Source organism: Camelus bactrianus, chromosome 5 (genome assembly GCF_048773025.1).
Source record: "Camelus bactrianus isolate YW-2024 breed Bactrian camel chromosome 5, ASM4877302v1, whole genome shotgun sequence".
Classification (NCBI taxonomy): Eukaryota; Metazoa; Chordata; class Mammalia; order Artiodactyla; family Camelidae; genus Camelus; species Camelus bactrianus.
This window is the reverse complement of record NC_133543.1, coordinates 86,690,607-86,713,139: the sequence shown is the minus strand read 5'-3', so window position 1 is coordinate 86,713,139 and position 22,533 is coordinate 86,690,607. Positions and strand designations below refer to the sequence as shown.

The following is a 22,533-nucleotide window of genomic DNA, read 5'->3' as shown; positions in this document are numbered from 1 at the left end:
TAGAGTTCACAAATGATTTTAGTATTAACTGTCTCAAGTGGTTTTGCCTGTGGTCATGTTTCTTCACAAGTGTAGTAAAACCACCTTGCAAGCAGTTAACATACTTCGTACTTCATAGCGTTACAATCTTTGGACCCTTCAACGATTTGAGTGCAGCACTGAGAGACGCACTGGGAGACTCACTGGGACTCGAAGCAGCAGAAGTGGTGATAATAATGCCAGCTAGTGTTGGGTTGAAAGGTGACATGTGGTAGGCGCTGTTCTGAGTATTTTACATGGATGTTCACATTTACTTTTGACTATGATCCTTTGAGCTAGGAAGAATCATCTTCACTATTAGGATAAAAAGAGGAGGTCTCATGTAATGGTTAGGAACATAGATCTAGTTTAAAGCAGGGCTCTGCTATTTACCCCTAATGGGACCTCTGACAAATTATTTTATTTTTTTCTGTGCTGGTTTCCTCAACTGTAAAATCTGAATAACTGTAATACCTACCTCGTGAAGTTGCTGTGAAGAGTCCATGAGTTAAATGCATGAAAAGTTTTTGCCACAGTGCCTAGAACATAGACAACACTAAACAGGTAACTATTACTGTTACTTTTTCAGATGAAGAAACTACGACCCAGAGAGGTTAAGTACTTTGCCCAAGGTCACACAGCAATCACTAGTGGAACTAGAACTCAAATCCAGGTGTATCTGACCCCAAAGTAATTTCTCTTAATTGTTGGCTTATATCACTCCAAGTAATATTTATGGCACTGAAAAATCATAGAAGAAAATGTACTTAACTTAAAATCAGGCACTCAGTCCAGGCCAGGCTCTGTGACCACCTTGTGGTATGCCTGGTTTAGCCACTGTCCCTACATGACCTGGAGAATGGCCTCCCTGCCTCCCAGCAGTGACCATCTTTTTACAGTGAGGGGCTTGACCCGATGACCTCCAAGGTCCCACGCAGTTCTTATGTTCTATGATTCCAGGAAATGTTTCCAGACTTTGAGTGCTACTGTGGCAGCTGACTGACCAGGCAATTTGTCTTGTCACCATCCTGTCGACTTTTTGTGGAACAAAAATTGTTGTCTCTTTATCCTCCCGAATCCATTATGCCAGCTCTAGCTTCTTCTAGACAAAATGCAAAAAGTCTACTGTTTTGTGTTTGTGGATAGTGGGAATATTTAAATTATTTTTGTCTTTATACATTTCTGTATTTTCTAGTTATCTCTTACAATAAGCATGTATTTATAATCAGAAAAAAAAAGTACAATTAAAAAAAATCCCATCAGCAATGAGTACACCTAGCACCCAGATCTTGGTTCCTAATACTGTTCTTCAGTGAAAAGAACCAGGGCTCTTTGGAGAAATGACTGATTCCAAGACTGCTGCAAGACATATACAAGATGAGCCTGAAGTATCTTGTACTGCCAGAAAGTAAGGAGGTACTCAGAAAGCAAAAACAAACAAAAAACCTACTGTGATAGAGCTATGTCAAAGGGACATAGGAACCAATCAAAAGAACTCCATGGATAAAGTCTGGAAAATTTTGAGCAAAAAAGAAAGTAGTATTGATTTTTAACCCAAAGTAGAAAGTAAATGTCCATGAGTCCATGCTGATATAGATAAGTGATTGAATAAATAAATAAATGGGGGAGAAGAGACAAATCTCTCTTGCAGAAGAATTTTAAATAATTTACGTGGATTCTCTGCCCTCTGAGAAAGGAGATATAACTCCTCGCTCCTTAAGTGTGAGCTGTGCAGAGTGACTCCTTCCAAAGCACACAATATGGAAAAGGGGAGAAAAGAGTAACTTTATAGTGGACAGAGCTGCCAAACACTACCAGAGCCAGGTCAAGGTCAGTATCAACAGTCATAAATCATGGAGCTAGTATGTCCCTTTAATTTGATGTGATGACAATGGCACTTAACTTTTAAAAAAACTTTTTTAATGAAATGTAGTCGATTTACAATGTTAGTTTTAGGTGTACTGCAAAGTGATTCAGTTATACATACATATATTTTTTTCTTTCCAGATTCTTTTCCATTATATGTTATTATAAGAAATTGAATATAATTCCCTGTGCTATGCAGTAGGTTCTTGTTGTTTATTTATTTTATATGTAGTAACGTGTGTCTGTTAATCCCCAACCCCTAATTTATTCCTCCCTGCCCATTCCTCTTTGGTAACCATAGTTTGTTTTCTATGTCCATGAGTCTGTTTTTGGTTTGTAAAATACAATTTGTATCTTTTTTTTTTTTAGATTCCACATATAAATGATAACATATCATACTTGTCTTTCTCTGTCTGACTTACTTCACTCTGTGTGGTCTCTAGGTCCATCTATGTTGCTGCAAATGGCATTATTTCATTATTTTTTATGGCTGAGTAATATTCCATTGTGTGTCTGTGTGTGTGTATATATATATATATATATATATATATATATATATATATATATACTATATCTTCTTTATCCAGTCATCTGTTGATGGACATTTACGTTGTTTCCATGTCTTGGCTACTGTGAATAATGCTGCTGTGGACATTGGGGTGCAGGTATCTTTTCAAATTATAGTTTTCTCTGGATATATGCCCAGGAGTGGGATTGCTAGATCATCTGGTAAGTCTATATTCAGTTTTTTAAGCAATCTCCATACTGTCCTCCATAGTGCAATGGCACTTTAGTTTTGTGCTCCTCCTCCCTCCAAACCCATAACCCCAGTCAAATCATGAAAATAAAATCAGACAAATTCCAATAGTAGGGTGTCCTACAAAATACTTGACCAGTATGCCCCAAAACTGTTAAGATCATAAAAAACAAGAGAGTCTAAAAACTGTCACAGCCAAGGGGAGCTTAAGGAGACATGATGACCAAATGTAAGATGGGATCCTGAAACAGAAAAAAGATATTAGGTAAAAACTAAGGAGCTCTGAATAAACTGTGGATTTTAGTTAATAATAATGTACCCATGTTGGTTCATTGATTATAATACATGTACCATACTAAGATGAGATGTTAGTAATAGGGGAAGCTGGGAGAGTATCTGGGAACTAGCTCTTCAATTTTTCTATAAATCTAAAACCTTTCTAAAAAATAAAGTCTATTTGAAAGAACAACAACAAGTCAAGGTCACCACAAGTCCACTCCATGAGGACAGGCCTCTGTTGTCCACCTCTGCATCCCAGGACTGAGCACACACAGAGCCCGGCAGGTCAGTGGTGATGGCTACTTCTTGAGTGGGGAAATGTTCCCTCACATGGGGTAATGGTGATTATGGGTTTTAAGTGTTTTAAAGGGTTATCTTTGTTCATGCTTCTTTGCCTTACCAAGTCAAGTTGCCTACGTCAGAACTAAAAAAGTCTTTAGAGATGGTGTGGCCCAAACTGGATACAGAGGCCCAGGGAGGTCAGGTGACCTGCCCGAAGTCATACAGCCAATAAACGACTCCCAGACCAGCGCTGTTTCTGCTGTATCATGAGATTCAAGCTGTTTCCTTAGCTGCACAATGACTATACCACACACCTTCTAAAGTCCTTGGGAGGCTAAAATAACTAATGAAGTGCCTACTGCATTTCTAAATGATCATTATTACTCTTGTAATGGATGATGATGATACCTAGTTTCAATGTCTCTTGATGCCTTTTCAGTCCTGTTTCTCCTCTGCCACACTCTGGGAATTAGAACAGATCTGCTTTCTGCTGTCCCTTAAAAAATATGCCCATCTCTTTTCTCCTTAATTTCTTTAGCTTGGGCTCAGTGAGACCATTCTAGTCATGGCTACTCCTACCTGAGGCCAGCCGATGGAGTAGGGTGTGCTCAGCATTTGTCAGTTCTACCAGAGCCTCTACCCATGCATTCTCTGCCCCTGTAGGGTGAAGAATGGGAAGGGACCAAGGGAGCAAGTCTCTCCTCCCCCAGAAGAGAAACTCACCACACTTGGAGAATGACTTCCGGAAACCTCTCCACCTAAACTATGCCCTGTCTCCAGAAAATTATCAATAAAAACGTATTGGTGCAGACAAATGGGACTGGTGGAAGGAGTGTTGAGAAAAAAGCACTCTGATGGTCCTCGGGTCCCAGTCTGCGCTTCTAGGCCAGCCAGGAGCCGTGCTCACTCGCCCTGGGTAGGTGAATAAGCATGACCAGCCACGCACTGGGGCAGCCCAAGCCGAGAGGAGCTCTCCTGGGCTGGATCCAGAGTCTAGTTCAGATCGTCTTTTACCAAATTTACCTTCTCCCAACCCATCCCCTTTATAAGCCGCCTACCTCTCTGGCCTTCAGAGAGCCTGAGAGAGAAGGAACAAGAGGAGAGAGAATGCATGAGTAAGAATGCAGTCGATTGGCTGAAAATGAGACCTTCCATTATAAGGGGGAAATTGTTCATGTTCAGAGCAATTTTTTCAAAACAACGATTCTCTGTAAATGGCGAGCTCGAGGATGTACAAAGAGCACTCTCATGAAATCAGCTCTAAGTGGCTTCAGAGGACTGTGCATGGAGCCTCAGTTTGTCTTACCTGTGAGGCAGTGAATCTCCATCCCCATTAGAGGCCCATCACGTGTAGAGACTGTTAACTGTAATGTGTGCCCATAAGCATCTCAGGAAAGAGCTCTGCTGAATCACCCCTGTTCCTCGGGAGCCCTCCACAATCACTTTTAGCCTTTAGAAAACTAAATAAGTTAAAGGTTGCCTCCAAAGAAGAGTTCTTTTAGCACTGTGTCAACCAGTTCCCTTGGGAGCGTGTAGCACATTTTATTCTTGAAATCTGAGGTGCAAGCATCATCCTAAATTCGTCTCATGCTGGAGAAGAAAGGCTTATCCTGGAGTCCCTGGCCCCTTGTTGTGTCTTCACTTTGTGCCTAAAGTGCTCTTGCTCGCCCTTACTGGTAGCCACAGACCAGAGCAAAGTTTGCCCAGAATTGTCAGGAGTCCAGTGGGCCACGTTCCCCAGGGAAGAGCTGACTCAGCAAGGGGAGGGCAAGGCCTGGACACCTGGGGAGAATCAGGTGTCTGAAATTAGCTTCAGCACGTGGATTCTTTCCTTCCTCCCTGCTTCTACAAATTTACTTTAAATTCATTGAAGTTGTTTTTTGAATGGACATTTCACAGAGCCTTGACACAGGCAGTGCCTCCATCAGGATGGGTTACTTGTCAACTCTTAGAAGGGATGAGAGGGACGAATATAAAACAATGACCAAATATGTAAAATTAGCCATTGTCAGTATGAAAGGTTTGATACAAGTTTTATAAAAACAAATTCTATGTATGTTTAATTACACAGGTTTGTATGCATAGCAAATAAATTACCAACAGCTTCATCCCAAATTGTTTGTATTATCACCTCCAGGGGTAGGGCGGATGAGGATGTAGGACTTTCATTTTTTTAAATTTATGCATTTCCAGATTCGTTGATTTTTACATAGAATTTATAGCAGTGAATAGAGCAGCAGATGAAGGGACAATCTTTTCAATAAGTGGTGCTGAGATAACTACATATTCATATGGGAAAAAATAAACGTTGACCTTATCTTCCCCATGTACAAAAATCAACTCCAGGTGGATTGTAGATCTCAGTGTTAAACACAAAACAATAAAGCTTCTGGAACATACTATATTCATAACCTTGGGGTCATGGTTACACAGTGTTAATTTTATAGTATTTTGTTAAGCTGTAAATTTGTTTGATGAACTCTTGTATGTTATATTTCACCCTCCCAAAGAGGTGTTAAAAAGAGAGGAAGAATGCCTAGTACTCAATATATTTGCTGAATGGGTTGGGGGTGTGGGATGTGGGTAGAGGTTGTTGCAAAACCAAATAACTGTTGGCTGTCATAATAAGCAAAAAACTGTGACTCACAGGCTTCTTAATACTTTCTGCTATGATTAGGAATCCATTTTCTTTGCTGAGACCACCCCTCTCCTCGGAAAACACAAAACCAAAATAAAACATAGGTATGAGAGATTGCTCCAGTAAATCCCCTTTAAGCTTCTAAGCTTTTTTTTTTTTTTAATCTTGTGATCCTTAACTTCGTAGGAAGTGAGAGGATAGGGTAAAGAAATAAGGTTGGACTTCTTTTCATCCCCTTCACAGTTTAAATTTCACTTAAAAAAGAGCTTCAGAAAACATCAAGTTTCCAATAGACAAGAAGGCACAAATCAGGGAAAACCTAAGAACTGGCGGTGAGGGGACGGCACCTCCGGCTCTGTTTCTTAGCTCTCCCTCTGACCTAGAAAAAGGCTGGTGGGAAGCCAGAAAGGAAGAGACATGATTCACTCAAGCACAAGTGGATCAAGGCTAACAGGATTCCTTACTGCCTCTTGGAGTCTTCCTGACGCCGGTCCTCAAGGCAGAAGTTAACCAGGGCCATTCAGGGACCGAGACTCCACTTAATGACCTGGGGAGGGGAGGCAAAGATAGCTCCAGTGAGCTGGTAGGGGCCTTTAGTAAAACCTTTTAAGGGGACAGTTGATGGCAGGGACAGGAGTGGAATGAGATGCAACCAGATTTGCTTCATTCCAACTGACATTTCCAGAAAACATGATGGATGAGGAGATGGGGGGAGTGTGTCTGAACTGAGCTGCAGAGTCCATGAGGGAAAGGAGGGAGTGTGGAAATCCTTTCTTAAACCCAGAGGTATTCAGTCTGTAAACAAGTCCAAGTGTCCTTTACTGAATCACGCAGAAGTGGCTGGAAAGCTCTCAACAAATTTCAGAGGTACATTTGGGAAGGTACAACTTAAAGTATGTAGGCTACATGGTCTAAATAAAATTTGCTTTGGAGGACCTCAGGGACATCTCAAATTGAAAAAGAGAGAGAGAGTGAGTGTAGGCAAAACTGAGGTTTAACTAGAGGCCTCAGATGGAAGTTCAACAGACAAAGTAACTAAGACCACAAAGGAATAGTGGTTTCAAGCAGCCTCCCACTGGCAGACACTGACCTGGCACCTTGCAGTATGTCAAGGGCTGCTCTGTGTGGGAGGCCCTGGGTGAATGCAGCCGGGATCTGTTAATTTAATTTAGAAGTGATTCTTCTAAGCAACACTATATATTTCAAAATCACCAAGGCATTCACTTCTACTTTGAAGCATACCCCTTGTATCCTGGCCACATCCCTGGAGTAAGGAGGGACTATTAACAGAAGTCAGAAATTAGAGCCTAAGCAATTAAAGAACTTGACCAAACGCCAGTGGGGCCCATGGAAAAGCGGTACTCACATTCTCTGGAGACCCTGATGAGGGTGGAGCGAGCAGCAGGCAGGTGGCAGCATCTCTGGGCAGTAGTCTGGATGTCCACAGACTCAGGGGACAGGGCCTCTCAACGTACCTCAAGCTGTGTGATGTGAGTGTGTAGAGCAGGGGCTGTGATGAGGCACTGGGGCCAGCCAGGAAGAGCTGCTTCTTTCTGAGACTTTCTCAGGATTTGACTGTGATCCAGAACCTTTCTTCTTCCTGGCTGCAGGTCCTGCTCTGCCTCTTCCCAGCTGAGACGCCCTGGGCACAGTTTCTGTATCTGCACAAGGGAAATATAACTATCTTTTTCCGAGACTGGGTTCACTGTGTCAATAGATTAAAGTGCTCAGCCCCCCGCACGTAGTCCACAGAGCAAAAGTGAAAACCATTCTGGTCTAACAAACAATCCACACACCATCACACCAGCACAAGGTGGTGTTCACTGCTGCCGAGGAAACTGGGCTGACTCTAAGCCCTCAATTACACCTGGCCCCTGGCTGCCTACAATACCAATGAGAGCAGCAACTCCTTTGTTCTTGAAACACTTAAAAAAGAAAAATCCCCTTCCTGCACACTCACGTGGGTCTCCTTCTCCTCTTCCCAACCCTAGATGTTGGGTGCATAAGGGTCAGTCAGAGCCAGTTTTCTCCTGATGCCATCAGGCCCCTGGATGATCTCATCCACCCTGGGGCTACAAGCACCATTTACATCTGGTGCAGCCTGAGTCAGAAGACTCGGACACCCTACTGCCTACGGAGCATCTCCACTTGGACCTTGCCACAGGTTAGGCTTTCCAGAAACACACTGAGATGAGTTTGGGGTGCAAGATGTTCATTAGAGAGCCTTTCCTGTGAAAGGAAGGGGGAGGAAGGAAGGCGGGGCAGAGGGACCTCCCTCTGGGATACAAGCCTGAAATAGCCTCTGACTACCCAGTGGGGCAAAGGGAGACCTGCGGGGATACTGCCCCTCAGAGGGGGTGCCCACCAGGCCAAGCTGCCCGGCCTTCACGCCCACCGTGCTCAGCCACCGACGCACGCTGCCCCAGGAAGTGTAACCTCAGACAAAGTGGTTTCCTGCGGTCTGGGACTAACTGGAAGTTATGGCCAGGTGGAGGCTGTTTGCCAGTTGCACTCCCACAGCTGGGCAGCAAGTCCCTTCTCAAAGTGGGCGCTGGGCAGGGGGGTCTCCAGGTCTGCCAGATTGTCTAACAGCTGTCTCAGACTCAACAAGTCCAAAACCAAACACTTAATTTCACCCCGGCCCCCAGTCTCTCCTCTCCCATCTTTTTTTTTTTTTTAATCTATCTCTAAATGGTTAAGACCACTAACACCTTGCTGAGGCAACACCCCAGGTCTCGGTATTGACCTCTCTTCCTGAAATGCACACGGTCAATCCATCTGCAAATTCTTTCAGATTTACACCCAAAATATGTCCAGATTCCAAGTGATTCTCACCACCTTCACACTGCTCCTCAGCTCGACCACACCCCAGCACCACCCCCAAAGTCAGCTGTGAGCTCGGTAGCCTCTCCTACCCAACCCCTTCCTCCGTTCATCCTTTCTGATCTCTTTTCTACACACAAACCAGGCGATCTGCTCAAAACCAGTCAGTGCTTCCATTCACATTCAAAATGAAATGTTTCCTTACTATGACCTAAGACATCCAGCCCAGCTCTCTCTTCGACGTCATCATCTATTACTTTTCCCACGTGGCACTCCCCTCCCCTCCCCTCTCTCTAAAGGTGCGCTGTCCAGCACAGGAGCCACCAGCCGTGACACCTGAAACGTGGCGAATTCAGGCTGTGATGTATGGTTACTGTCAAATACACACTGGATTTTGAAGGTTTGGTACGAAAAAACAAATGAAAAGTTCCTCAGTAATTTTTAACAGTGATTATGTTGAAATGACAGTAGTTTGAATGTATTGGGTTACAAAAAATGTTACTAATTTGGTCCTTTATTTTTTAAAGTGCTCTTTAGAAAACTGAAATCCCCTATGTGCCCTGTGTTGTATTTCTGTTGGACAGTGCTGCTCTGAACCAGGGGTTAGCAAACCATGGTCTGTGGGGCCAAACTCTGCCCACTGCCTGCTTTTGTATGGCCTGTGAGCCAAGTACAGTTTTCACATTTTTCAATGGTTGAAAGTAAAAGAATAGTAATTTGTGACATATGAAAATTATATAAAATTCAAAATTCAGTGTCCATAATAGAGTTTTACTGGAAAAGAGCAATCATTTGCTTCCAGATTACCTATGGTTGATTTCACATGACAGGAGCAGAGGTGAGTAGTTCTGACAGAGACATCCTGGCCTGTAGACTCAAAATTATTATCTGGCTATTTATAGAAAAAGCTTGTCAACCCCTGCTCTAAACCCTTTGCTTACTTTTTCTTCATAGAACATGTAACTATTGCCTCTTCTGTTATGTGATAAACTCGGCAAAGGCCTGCACTTTTCCTCTTTTGTTCAGTGAATCACTGCCAGCACCTAGAACAGGGCCTGGCACATACCAGGTGCTCTGTTGAATCAATACATTTGAAAACTCCAGATTTGGGGGACTGTGTAGGAAACATCTCATTAATGCAAGAACACGAGCCACCACTACTACAATCCACTGCCTCTGTTCCTCAGCCGGGAAAGCTGAGGTTAACTGAGACCCGAGCAAACCCACACATGAGAGGGGAAAGGAAATGCTGACCCTGGGCCTGGTCACCTCCTGGGCTTGAAGACAGAGACCAGTGCTTTGCTAATGACGGGAGGAGCACAGGCTTTAGAAACAAAATGCCTTATTTTATTTTACTTTAATGAATCCCATGATTTTTCATGCTTTTTTTGGCCCCTCCTACAGAGGAGAGGTAAAGCTGTCCCAGTTATCAAAAAATTCAAATCTCTTTTTCTTCAGTGGACTGCCCAGCAGTGTGCTTTCGTCTGGCGTGTCTCCCGTGTCCCAGGAACCAGCCCCGGAGGCACTTCCTGGGTCGAAGGACTCCGCTGCCTCCAGGAGCGCCACATCACTGCCGTCCTCCTCAAAGGACTTCTGGAACAGGTCATAGATCTTCTGCTGCTTTGGGTCCTTCATCAGAGAAAGAAAAGACAAGACGTCAGCACCCGGGCACCAACACTGACTCCCTCCACCACGGAGGCTGGGGAGAGGACACTAAGGAAGGCAGGGGACCAGCTGGGTGAACTGCTCATCACCCAAGCAGCCTTGGGCCTTCGTGTCTGGTTTCTCATCTTCTCAGCTGCTTGTTGGGGTAAGGAAAAAGAAATCGTGAGAACAAAACAAAGAGGCTGCTCTCACACAAATTTATGCTGGGGATATTTTCTCCCTTCTGACTTTATAAATCGGTATTTCAGTATTGAAATAGCCCCCAAGCTCTCACTTCCTCCAAAACCTTCCTCCACTGAGAGGTTAGTTAAGCTGTGATTCAACTCCCAAATCAGTGTGATCAGCCATGGCTTACACCTGACTTTCAGAGTGGATGTAAAAATACACACACTTAACATATTAGTAAGTAGGTACGTGTGCCCGTTTCTGACTACTCTGAAATTACAAATGATCAAAATGCCTGCCAACTGCATCTGTGTGTTGACAATAATGGTGCAGTGTTAAAATCACACCCAGCAGTTACAACCAGAACACACGACAGGCTTGTTTTCATCCGTCTGCTGATCTCTCCGAAATCTAAATTTCCAACCCTGCCCATCATCCAACCCAGAGGCACATATTCAGTATCTCCACTGATATCCCACAGTTCCATAAAATTAAACTTGTTTAAAAACCAAAACCATCCCTCATCTCACTCCTACATCCTCGAACCAGCTCCAGTTCCCGACTTTTGATGGCCTACCACCGTTCTCGTAGTCTGCCCGGCTTGCAGTCACCAAGGCACCTTGACTCCGTATCTCACACATCACCGCATGGAGTTGCTTTCTGCTTTCTGTTCCCTCCTCGATACCTCGTAGGCAGGCTCTTTCCTTGGCCACACCACTTTCTACCTGCCTGGATTTGCAACGGCTTCACTGCACTTCCTGCCTCAGGCCTCCTCCCATTTCAACTGCTCACAGGTCCCTGCCAGGCTCATTCTGCCTCCAGACTATCGTTTATTTATTTTTGTTTTGTTTTTTTTGGAGGGGGGCGTAATTAGGTTTATTTATTTGCTTATTTTTAACGGCGGTACTGGAGGTTGAACCCAAGACCTCATGCTTGCTAAACATGTGCTCTAACCACTGAACTATACCTTCCCCCAAGACTATCCTTTAACAAGATTTTCTTCACATGTCATTGGGCACCCCTGTGTCTACCTCGTCAAGTCTAACGTGGCTTTTCAGGCCCTTTATAATCAGGTCTCAACCTAACTGGCCACTGTTTCTTCATTTTCACAGAAGCCCTCCACACTGGTGAAATGAAGTTCCTTGAAAACGAGTCCTGTAAGGACTCTGGAGTATTCCATAACCTGTCCTCCACCCTCCCTTGCCTTTCAGGATCCCAGCCTTTCAGATAGGAAGAGACATTAGAGATCATTAAGGTCAGCCCCACAGTGTCCACGTGTCCTCCTCTACCATGTCTTCATCAGCTTCTGTCTGAACAACTGCAAGGTCAAGGAAAGGCCACCCGCAAGGCAGCCCCCTCCAGGAAGAACTGACTGCTCACGTGCATTGGAGTATGATGTGGGAGCACGGTGCGCTAACTTGGAGCACGCGTAACTGCATTCCAAGACCAGACGAGTGTTTCACTTCCCCTCTCAGCAGGCAGGCAGGCATAAACGCCTTTGTTTTTGGCTCCTCTACAGGAGGCAACATTTTCTTTTACTAGAAGCTGATAACATTTCAGCTCTATTTTCATAAAAAATAAATTGATATAATTATTAATCAAAATAAATGCTGATAAACTCCATCTATATTATTTTGCATTTGTACTTTAGGCAGAATTCTTAACTAATTCAAAGCAACTGAGGGCCAGGCCAATCTGAATAAATGAGTTATAAATAAACCCATTCTCATGGGCTGAGAATCCTTTAAAGATAAGGCTCTTGCTCTTTAATGGGCACATAATAACCAAGGCTCTGTCAGAACAGTCACCACTGAACTAGAGAGTTCTTTAAAAAAGTTTAAAAATAAGGTTGTTTTAAAATTGGCTTATTAAAGTTGGCTTATTAAATCAACTATACTTAAAAAAAATAAAACAGGCTTATTAACTATAAGGATAATTCATACTTAATGTTTAAAAATATGTCCTCCCTACCCTAAGTCTTATTTATCCCAATAACTACCTTCTGAAGAGAGAACTTAGTTGCTCAGTAAATGTAAATGAAAGCTCATATCCTCAGACTAAGTCTTAGTATCGCCTACAAGGCTGTGTTGACTTAACTCTCAGCCTCTGATGCACTGCAATTCCACGGGAAGGCGCAGGCACTTTGATCTACTGAAGAGCAAGGCCACCTTTCTGCATGAGGCTCAGACCTCTGCCCAAGCCCTCGTGTTAGAAATAGTCCACTCAGGAGCCGCCCTCCAGCAGGCAGTGCCCCCCGAGTCCTCACCGTCCTGCCAACCGTCCGAGCAGGTGAAAGAAGACCAGCACCTCTCACTCCTCTTTATCTGGTTTCACTGAGATGGAGGAGGAAGGGCTGGGGCAACTGGGGCCGCAGAGCTAGGCCAGGGCAGGCCTGCTGGGCCCCGGGCTGCCCTCTCCACAGGCAAACAAGCCACGGAAGGAAAGAAGCCGCTGGCCTCTTTGTCCTCTTGATAATAAGCGGGGCTGTCGCATGGGGGATGCTGGGCGGAGCTGGGATGCCTTCGGCCTTGGGCTGGCTTCCCATGACCCGTGACTGCGAGCAAGACTTATTGCTCTGCAAGCCTCGGTTCACCCCTTTACAAAGTGGGAGACACCAGGGATAAAATGCAGTGACAGAGGGGAAAATATGCTACATAAAGGCAATACCCCGTGTGAAACACTCCCCATCCTGTGCGGGGGGCGTGTTCCGGTGGCAGGCCTGCTGCTTGGTGTTGCTGTGCACTTTTTTGCAACAACACAAGGGGAGTTTTCTGTCAGTTTCTAATGGCCTGATGGAAGAGGCAGCATTTGGAGGCTCTGGTTTTATGAGGATCTAGGTGGGCGTGTCAGAAGCAGCAGGCCTTAATGCCAGCACTTCTGCATAAGGGGAGGCAGACACAACTGAACCAAGAATGACTGCAGCCATCACTTTAGCTCCTGGGCTGGGGGAGGTCCCCAGGAGTGATTCACACCCTCCCTCCCAGGACCACAGGACGCTGAGCAGGCAGCTCAAGGCCTCCCTCTGCCCCCGTGGTACGTGCTGGTGGTACCTTGTAGAAATAACCTGTGGCTTCTGTCATTTCTGAAAAATTGGTCTCAGAAAGCCCGGCTTCCCCCAGAACTTTAATCTTCTCTTGAATCAGGGGCCTGTTGGGGAGAAATGAGCTTCAGTGGAAACAACCTGCACAGAACCAGCAGACTGATTAAAATGACACCACCCCCTGTTCTCATGGGACCGCGACAGGCTTACTGTTTCACACCTTTGCACCTTTCCAGGCACAAGTGCCCATCCTGAAATAGTTACCTCCTGTCTACTGTAAACTGACCAATTCAGGGCTCATATCATCAGGCTCAAAATTCTTTCCACTGGAAGATATGTAGGAAATGAATGCCATTACAACATTTTGAACCTGGCGCTGTTGTGAGCTGCCCAATTAACAAATCCACCAACAAAGAAAGGGAAGTAGGGGCAACCTGCGCACGCCATAAAGGTAGGGTGATGCCTTAGTCATGGTGTGGAAATAGAGATAAGCAGTGGAAACTAATGAGACAATTAAGAAACTTAGTATCAGGAAGGGGGATGTGGGATTAGGGAGGGGGCATTTGGGGACTTTTCTTGCTGAGGCAGTGGACATGAAACCCCAGAGCTGGAAGTTTCACCCCAGCTCTACTAAGGAGGCACTACACGGCCCAGGGTGAGCCACCTTCTCCCACTGGCCTGGCAGCAGCACTGCAGGATGTGGCCTCATGGTACCGACACATGTCATGAAGGGAAAAGGGGGCCATTTCCCTGTCTCAGCAAGTGCCCTCATGCCTAGGAACAGGGTGTTTTACAAACAAAAGTCCACCGATTTCATCCCAAGTTCCCCTCCCTTATCTCAGGCCAGTGGGAAGGAACCACATCCCCTTACTCCTACGAGATTTCCTCATGCTCCCTGCAGCCACCAGTAATGCTGCGTAAGAGGCCAAACAGGGTCGTGATGAAAGAGGGTGGGCCCTACTAACAGGTCTTCTGTGGGGATCCCTGAAGTCCTCAGCAAAAGCAGAAGCTCTCGGGAGCAAAGGAGATCTGTCACTGGTGTCAACCCCAGCTGCCGGGCCAGCCAGAGGCGTTACCAAAGGTAGTCGTCGGCTGTGCCTCTCGCCACGAGGTAGTGGATGCCCACGGAGTTCAACTGTCCGATGCGGTGCACCCGGTCCTCAGCCTGGATCAGCACCTGCCAGGCAAGGGATGGGATGCATGGAGGTCAAGCCCGGGAACGGCTCAGCCCAGCACAGCAGGCAACCTCTTGCCCCTGAGCCACCCCACTCCCAGCCCTTCCTCCTCACTGCATGTCACATGGCAGAGGGCCTGTGAGGCTCTACCCACAAAGGACCTGACATCTGACAAAAGGGAGAAGCAAACGCAACACTGGTCAGGGAACTCAATCTGCAGCTGGGTAGCTGTGGATGGCCCTTCCACGTCAGGCCCGGTGCTGGGCGCTGCGGAGGGAGAGCGAGCTTTAGCTCTGCCACCAGTCGTGACCAAGGGCAGACAGACCCGGCACACTTTTATCCTTCCTCCGTGGAACAAATAAAGTTACCTTCTAAATAAATAAAAGTGCCGCACCCAGGGAGAGGCCATATATCATCAGGGGTAGGGGGTAATGGATAAAAAATTGTGGTATATGCATACAATGGAATATTAGCAGCAGTAAAAAGGAACGAACTACTGATACACATAATAACATGTATGAATCTCAAAATATATTGAGTGAGAGAAATCAGGTTTAAAAAAAAGAGTACACACTGTATGAGTCTACATTTATATAAAGCTCTAAAAATGCTTTTTTATGTGGAGGTAAACCCTACAATGAATAATAAGAACTCAGAGCATGGTTTCTGTTATAAATGCCTTCAGCCTCCAAGTCCACCCACTGTTACAGCTGTTGCCTATGTGTGGTCACTGAGAGCCATACCGAGTCAGAACGGAAGGGAAGAACTTTCTGGAGTTCAGGAGAAAAGTTTGAGTCCAAACAAATGTCTTCCATCTGTTGCCACAGCCCTCAGCTGATCAGATAAGGCCAGTGGGCACCACAACTGCGTTCAAGGAACACCCACCAGTCACCCCGCTGTGGCCCCTCGGGTAAAGCGGCTCATGAGGGTGGCTGATAAAAGGTGCTCATGCTAGGAAGCCAGAGCCCTGGGCTGGGGCCTGGGCTGCCAGGTGCTCCCCTTTAAGTGACAGCTGTGCTTTTGAATTCTCTGTGCCCCAATTTCTTCATACAGACACAGACATGGAGCCTGAAATTCCTCCTAAAACGTCATTCTTCCCATTGATAATAAGATGGAGTTGATAATGCTACAGTAATAATCCAATCCAGTAGGTTGTTGTGAAGACCTAATACCTGGCCAACGAACTTAAAGACAGACATATGGAAAGTACAAACGTGTTTCTGAGGCTTAACAGAAATGGAGGGAAGAAGATGAAACTGGCACCAGGGACAGAGCCCATAAACCCTGCCTTCCCCCACTGACACTAGCTCCCTCCTCCCTGCAACCCAGGGCATGCGCCTTACCCCTGGGTTCCAGAATAACTCTGCGAACACCACCAGCTCAGCTGAGGAGAAGGTGAGGCCCATGTTGGCAGCGGTGATGGACAGCACAGCCACGGCGTGCCCCTGGGACTGCTGGAACTGCTGGCACAGGTCCTCACGGTCGGCCGAGGGGGTAGAGCCATCGATGCGGATGTACTGCACGCACTGATGAAACAAGGGAGGGACACAAGGTGGGCTGCACGGTGCCAGGCCAGCCTTGGGGGCACAGCTCCAGGGACAGAGCCCCGCGCTGCTCTGGCTCAAAGCCGGCGGCGCATCGAGCTGTCACTTGGTACTGCTTTCCAAGCTTCTTTTCTGGTCTTTCCTTTGCTTTCAAATTGAAACTTGTGTTGAGACAATCGAAGATTCACATGCAGTTTAAACAATAATACAGAGAGATTCCTTGTACATTTTGCCAGTTTCCCCTGGCGTTAGTAACACTGGCAAAACTATAGCATAACATCACAACTAGTATACTAACTTTGCTACAATCCACTGATCTTATCCAGATTTCCCCACTTTTACTTAAACTCGTGTGTATTTTATACAATTTTATCTCGCAGGTGGGTTTTCACGTACCCACCTTCACAGCAGAGATAATGAACAGTTCTAACATCACAGGGATGCTCTATAGCCCTTGTATAGCCACACCCATCTCCCTCCTGCTTCCCCTCACTCACTCATCCCTAAGCAATCCGTCCTGCCTTTCTAAAATGTTCCATAATGTTGTATAAATGGAGTCACACACTGGGTAATCTTTGGGGTTGGGCTCTTTAAACTCAGCATCACTACCCGGAGACTCATCCAAGTCATTGCACGTATGGACACTTCACATGCACTGGTGACTCATTCCTCCTCATTGCTGAGCAGCGTTCTGTGGCATGGATGTACCACAGTGTAGCCACTCACCTCTGGAAGGACATCTGGGCTGGTTCTAGCTTTGCACTGCTACAAGTAAAGCTACCATGAATATTTGGGTACAAGTTTCTCTGTGAACATAAGTTTTCATTCCTTTGAGATAAACACCCAGGAGTCAACTGCTGGATCTTATCTGACAGTTGAAGGTTTAGTTCAACTTATTTTAGGCATTTATTTATTTTTTTAATGATAAAGACAGAAATTATAGTGATAACATACATCATTCTAATGATAAAGACAAGAAAAATAAAAATTAGTAATACTACCCATCCATTTTTTTCCTGTCACTCTTCTCAATGTGTATGACATATTTTTTAAATAAAAGTTTTACATCTTGCTTTTCTCCAATAAACATGTTGTAAATAAAGTAAGTTATTAAAAAGTTTTCTAAAACATGATTTTTAGTGGCTGTATAATATTTCATTATGCAACAATAGTATAATTTAACCATTCATCTCCTTCCTCACATTTGGGTTGTTTTTTTTTTTTTTAATTTTCGCTAAAAAAGAAGGGTTGGCAAATGTCCACCAAATTGTTGTCTATGCTTACAATGGAATACTACTCAGCAATAAAAAGGAATGAACTGTTGATACACACAATAACATGTATGAATCTCAAAATATGTTGAGTGAGAGAAATCAGGTTAAAAAAAGAGCACACACTGTATGATTCCACATTTATATAAAGTTCTAAAAATGCAAACTAGTCTACAGTGACAGAGAGCAGATGAGTGGTGGCCTGGAGCTGGGAGGATGGGGAGAAACAGGCATTACAAAGGGCACAAGGAAACTTCTGGGGCTGACAGATACATTCACTACTGTATGGCTGTTAGCATAACTGGAGCCATCTTGGGCCCATTCAGTTCCTCCTGTCCTTCCACTGATCCTTACCTGGGGCTGTACTGTGCAATAAATTTCTTCTCTGTCATCCAGGGCTTTGTTGTTAACAGATACTGTTTAATGATCATTAGGTCCAAGTGGTCTCTATGCTCGGTTAGTCTCTAAACAATGACGAGCTTTGATGCTGTATTCCCGATGCTCACGATACTAGTTACCCATCATAAATCTTGACTTAGGGAGGCACTTCCTGTCTCCAAGCACACACCCCTGTACCCTAGGTTAGCTATAAAACCATCCCAGTGGCTCCTTGGTGTTGCAGAGAGCAGCTGCAAATGCTTCTGGATCACCGTCCACCCAGTCCTACCCTGTATGTAAGCTCTACTCTGTAATAAACTGATTCATCGATTATGTGGAGCTACCTGCCTCGTTTTTCAGTCTCAAGATACCTTCTCAGTTTGGCAGGCATTTTTCATTCTCTCTGCCCTCCAACAACTATCTTGATTCTTACCCAGTTGTACACTTCAAATATGTAGTTTATTGCATGGTAATTATACCTCAATAAAGCTTATTAATACAAAAAAATTTTAAAGAGATGGGTTAAAATAAACCCGTTCATGGTTCTTTGTCTATACCTGGTCATTTCCTTAGACTAGACTACTAAAAATCAAAGTGCATGGCAAAAGAGAAAAACTTCACTGACAGCTCCTGACATGACCACTGAATTACTTTCCAATAAGTAACATATAAGCATTGTTATCAATAGTGAGCCCTGTGAATTTTTAAAACCTCTGCTGGTTTGATAGGTTTTAAAAATTATCTCATTTTAATTTTCATTTATTTGATTACTAGTGGAGTTGAAATTTTTCATATTTCAGATTCTTAGCAGGTCCAGTGATCTCCACAAAAAAGAATTGATCTGCATCATTGTTTTATACGGATGAATGGACTATTATTTAATGGGACACCTACTGATGAACATTTGGGCTTCTAATTATTCAATATTATAAATAACAACATGACTAATATTCTTGTACATAAATCTTCTTGACTGGTCTGGTTATTTCCTTAGGATAAATTCCTAGAAAAGGAGCTTGGAAAAATTCATGTGCACATTAAGTTATTGCCAAATTACTCTACCAAAAAAATGTACCAAATGTGTGAAAGAACAATGATTTAACCACTGTGTATGTGTGACAGTACAGACTCAAATTTTTAGTAATCTGAATAATTTTTTCCTTTGTAATTTCTTTCATTGTTTTTATGCTTAGAAAGTCATTCCCCCATCCAGTGATCAGTTATGTGTTCATTTATATTTTCTTCTAATACTTTATGTTTCAAAAAGTTTTGATTCATCTGGAATTTAATAAACAGTGAATTAAAATTTCAGTTAAGTTCTCTACCCACTTACTTAGCCATTACCCAAACTTTATTTGTTGAATAAATTAAATCTGATTTGTGATGACTTCTTGGTCACATATTTGTTTTTTATTTATATTAAAAGGCAATTCCACACACCTGGCCACCAGTTCTTGAACCAGCATGACTGAGTTTTACAACAGGGACAAGTCTGGAGGGACAAGTCTATCAACATTGCTTTTCTTTCTCAAAGGTGTCTTAGATATTGCTCATGCTTATTTTTTTGAGACTCCTTTAGAATAACAGTATAAATTTCCTTTAGAAAAATCTAATGGGAATTTTTATTAGACTTGAATTGAACCTACAAAATAATTTGAGACGGACAGACATTTTTACACTTTTTAGCCTTTACAGAGAAGAATATGGCATAAGTCTTTCGAATTCTTCATTAGTTTCTACACTCTTCTTGGTGAGATTATTATTAATTACTTTTTATTTTCTTGTTGCTGTGAACTTAGCTTTTTCCCATTACATTAACTAATTAGTTATAGCCGATACATTAAAAAAAGCAATTTATTTTAGTTTATTTGGAATTCAAGTACCCTACTAAACTTTTGTACATTCTAACAGTTTTCTAATTAATTTGGCTTCTTGAAATTGGAAACAGCTTTGATTTTTCCTTTCCAGAGAATAAACTATTAATTCTATTGGCTGGCTTCCTGCATCACATTATATACAAAATTCAAGTCCACCTCTTAAGATTTTCAGAAAAAAACAAAACAAACAAACAAAACAACAACAACAAAAAAACCCCAAAAAAACCCATCTGCCCCCAGCCCAAAAACAAACAAACAAAAAACCAGAAGAAAATCTTCATGACCTCAAGTATGGAAAGATTTCTTAAACCAGTCATAGAAGTTAAAAACCATATAGAAAAAAACTACAAGCATATTTGAAATATATTATAATTAAAAATTAAAATAAAAATGTAAAACTGTCCAATAGAAACAAAGTGAAAAGACAGATCATAATTGGCAAAGGATTGACATCTAGAATTTATGAAGACTATTTCCGAATCAATAAGAAAAAGACAAATAATCAACAGGCAAAGGACACAAATCAGAATACTTATAGAAAAGAGCCTGAAATGATAATAAACATATAAAAAGATATGCCTTTTACTGGTGGTCAGGGAAAGGCAAATTAAAGTAAGAATGAAATGAGACTTCATTTCAAAAGTAAAAAGTCTGATTAACACAAAGTGTTGATGAGTACACAGAACAGCAGGAATTCTCAAATGCTGGTGGGATTACAAATTTGAATAACCACCTTGGAGAGCAATTTGACAATACCTAGTAGAGCGGAGGATAAGCCTATCCAAGGGTCGTGCAAGATCATTCCTGGACATGCCTATGTACACACACAAGGCATACTTATGTGTGTACACATATGTACAAAAATGTATTTCCATAATTACTTACAACCACAACATTGAAACAACCTAAATGTCCATCAACAGATGACTGGATAAAGAAGTTGTCATGTATATATACAATGGAATACTACTCAGCCATAAGAAATAATAAAATAATGCATTGGCAGCAACATGGATGGACATGGAGATCGTGATTCTAAGTGAAGTAAGCCAGAAAGAGAAAGAAAAATACCATGTATCACTTATGTGTAGAATCTAAAAAGAAAAAAAAAACCCACAAATGAACTTATTTAAAAAACAGAGACAGACTCACAGACATAGGAGACAAACTTATGGTTACAGAGGTAGGAGGGAGTGGGGAGGATTAAATTGGGAGCTCACAATTTGTAGCTAACTACTACATATAAAACAGATAAACAGCAACGTCCTACTGCATAGCACAATAACTTGTAATGGCCTATGATGAAAAAGAATATGAAAAGGAATATACATATGGATAAATGAATCAGTATGCTGTACACGAGAAATTAACACAACATTGTAAATCGACCATACTTCAATAAAAATTAGCATAATAGCAAAAACTGTAAATAAAATTCAACATCCATCGGCAGGAGAATGGTATAGTTATTCAGTGAGATACTACTCAGTAATTACAGTGAGTGAACTAAACCTGTAATGCTACGTAGAGAAATCTCTAAAACAAGGTTGAACAAAAAAATAAATTCCAAGATACACTATGCTGCTGTTTATGTAAATATATTGCTATATATTGGAGGCTATATATTGCTCAGGGATACCTACTTTTAGAGTGAAGTATTACAATATTGGAGGGGAAGGATTCAGCATAGGGGTTTCCCCCAGGGAGGAAGGGACAGGAATAAATTAGAGGGTTATTTTATTACTTAAAAAATAAACTTTGAAATAAATACAGCAAAATTGTCATTTATTAAATGGGGGACTCAGAGATGTTTGTTGTATATTTCCCTGTACTCTTCTGTGTATTTGAAATAGTATATAAATGTAAGAGACGAAGAAAGACCAAAGGAAATTTATGGCCCGAAATTTAACCAAAAAGGAAAAGGGAGGGGAAAATATGATGTGTTCAGTTTTAATAAAGATCCTTGGAAATCATTCTAGACATTTTCCACTCAATTTAATGAGAGCCATAAAACCCTGTACTGAAGTTTGCGCTCAGCCATGTGCAGTGAGTAAAGCCACCCTGACAGTAATAAGGAGGAGCAAAAGGAGGGGGAAAGGACGCATCTTTACCCAAGAGAACAACTTTTGCTACCTCCTGTCTTGTCAATCCTGTAATTATTTACACAGAATAATGGAAGAAGCCAATGGGAGATGTTCCCACAGCGAGACTCCTGGGATATCAGTGGAAAGCTTGGAGGAAGTTGAATGACACTGCTGGGAAAATATTTTGATCCCACCCTGGTTCTGTAAGCAAGAAATACTCTTCAGAAAGTCTTCAGCAATGTTTCTGGAAACCATCATCTCACTTCTTTGCTCAGATCGGACCTTGGCCTGCTCGGAACAATTCAGCACCCAACACACAAACTGAAAAGCATCCTGTGTTGAATTTCCAAGGGAGCTTACCTTCCTCTCAAGCTGTTTCGTAATTGCATCCAGAACCACCTTATGGTGTGCAAACACTAGAAACTTCTCTCTTCCACTTTCCAGTAGGTCCAGGATGTATTCACTGTATTGGACAATGACAAGACAATAAACTAAACATACACTCACCCGCTGAGGCTATTACTGCATCTGCAGAAGACACCTTAGGGGTACCTGCCCTCCGGGGGCCTCCCTCCCCCTTCTCTGAGAGCTGACCTGTCCCCCTTTCCCTGAGGAGCTGTGGGGACATCATCATCTGGGTTCCTCCACACTCTTTAGTCATCTCCCAAACA

General features: G+C 43.1%; 1 protein-coding gene across 3 annotated transcripts in view; it reads right to left on the bottom strand.

Moving 5' to 3' along the window:
• Positions 1-9,988: 9,988 nt before the first annotated feature.
• The window catches only part of SMARCAL1 (SNF2 related chromatin remodeling annealing helicase 1), a 51,432-nt gene continuing 38,887 nt past the window's right edge, over positions 9,989-22,533 (bottom strand). For 2 of the 3 annotated variants that reach the window (XM_010948727.3, XM_010948729.3), the window contains 5 exons: positions 22,223-22,325; positions 16,052-16,234; positions 14,610-14,710; positions 13,544-13,640; positions 9,989-10,292 (listed from right to left, as the gene is read on the bottom strand). In XM_010948727.3, the coding sequence (XP_010947029.2) occupies positions 10,062-10,292; positions 13,544-13,640; positions 14,610-14,710; positions 16,052-16,234; positions 22,223-22,325 (715 nt within the window). In that variant the 3' untranslated portion in view covers positions 9,989-10,061. Of the gene's footprint in view, positions 10,293-13,543; positions 13,641-14,498; positions 14,711-16,051; positions 16,235-22,222; positions 22,326-22,533 lie in introns of all 3 variants that reach the window. The other variant, XR_012507160.1, reaches the window with a different exon arrangement.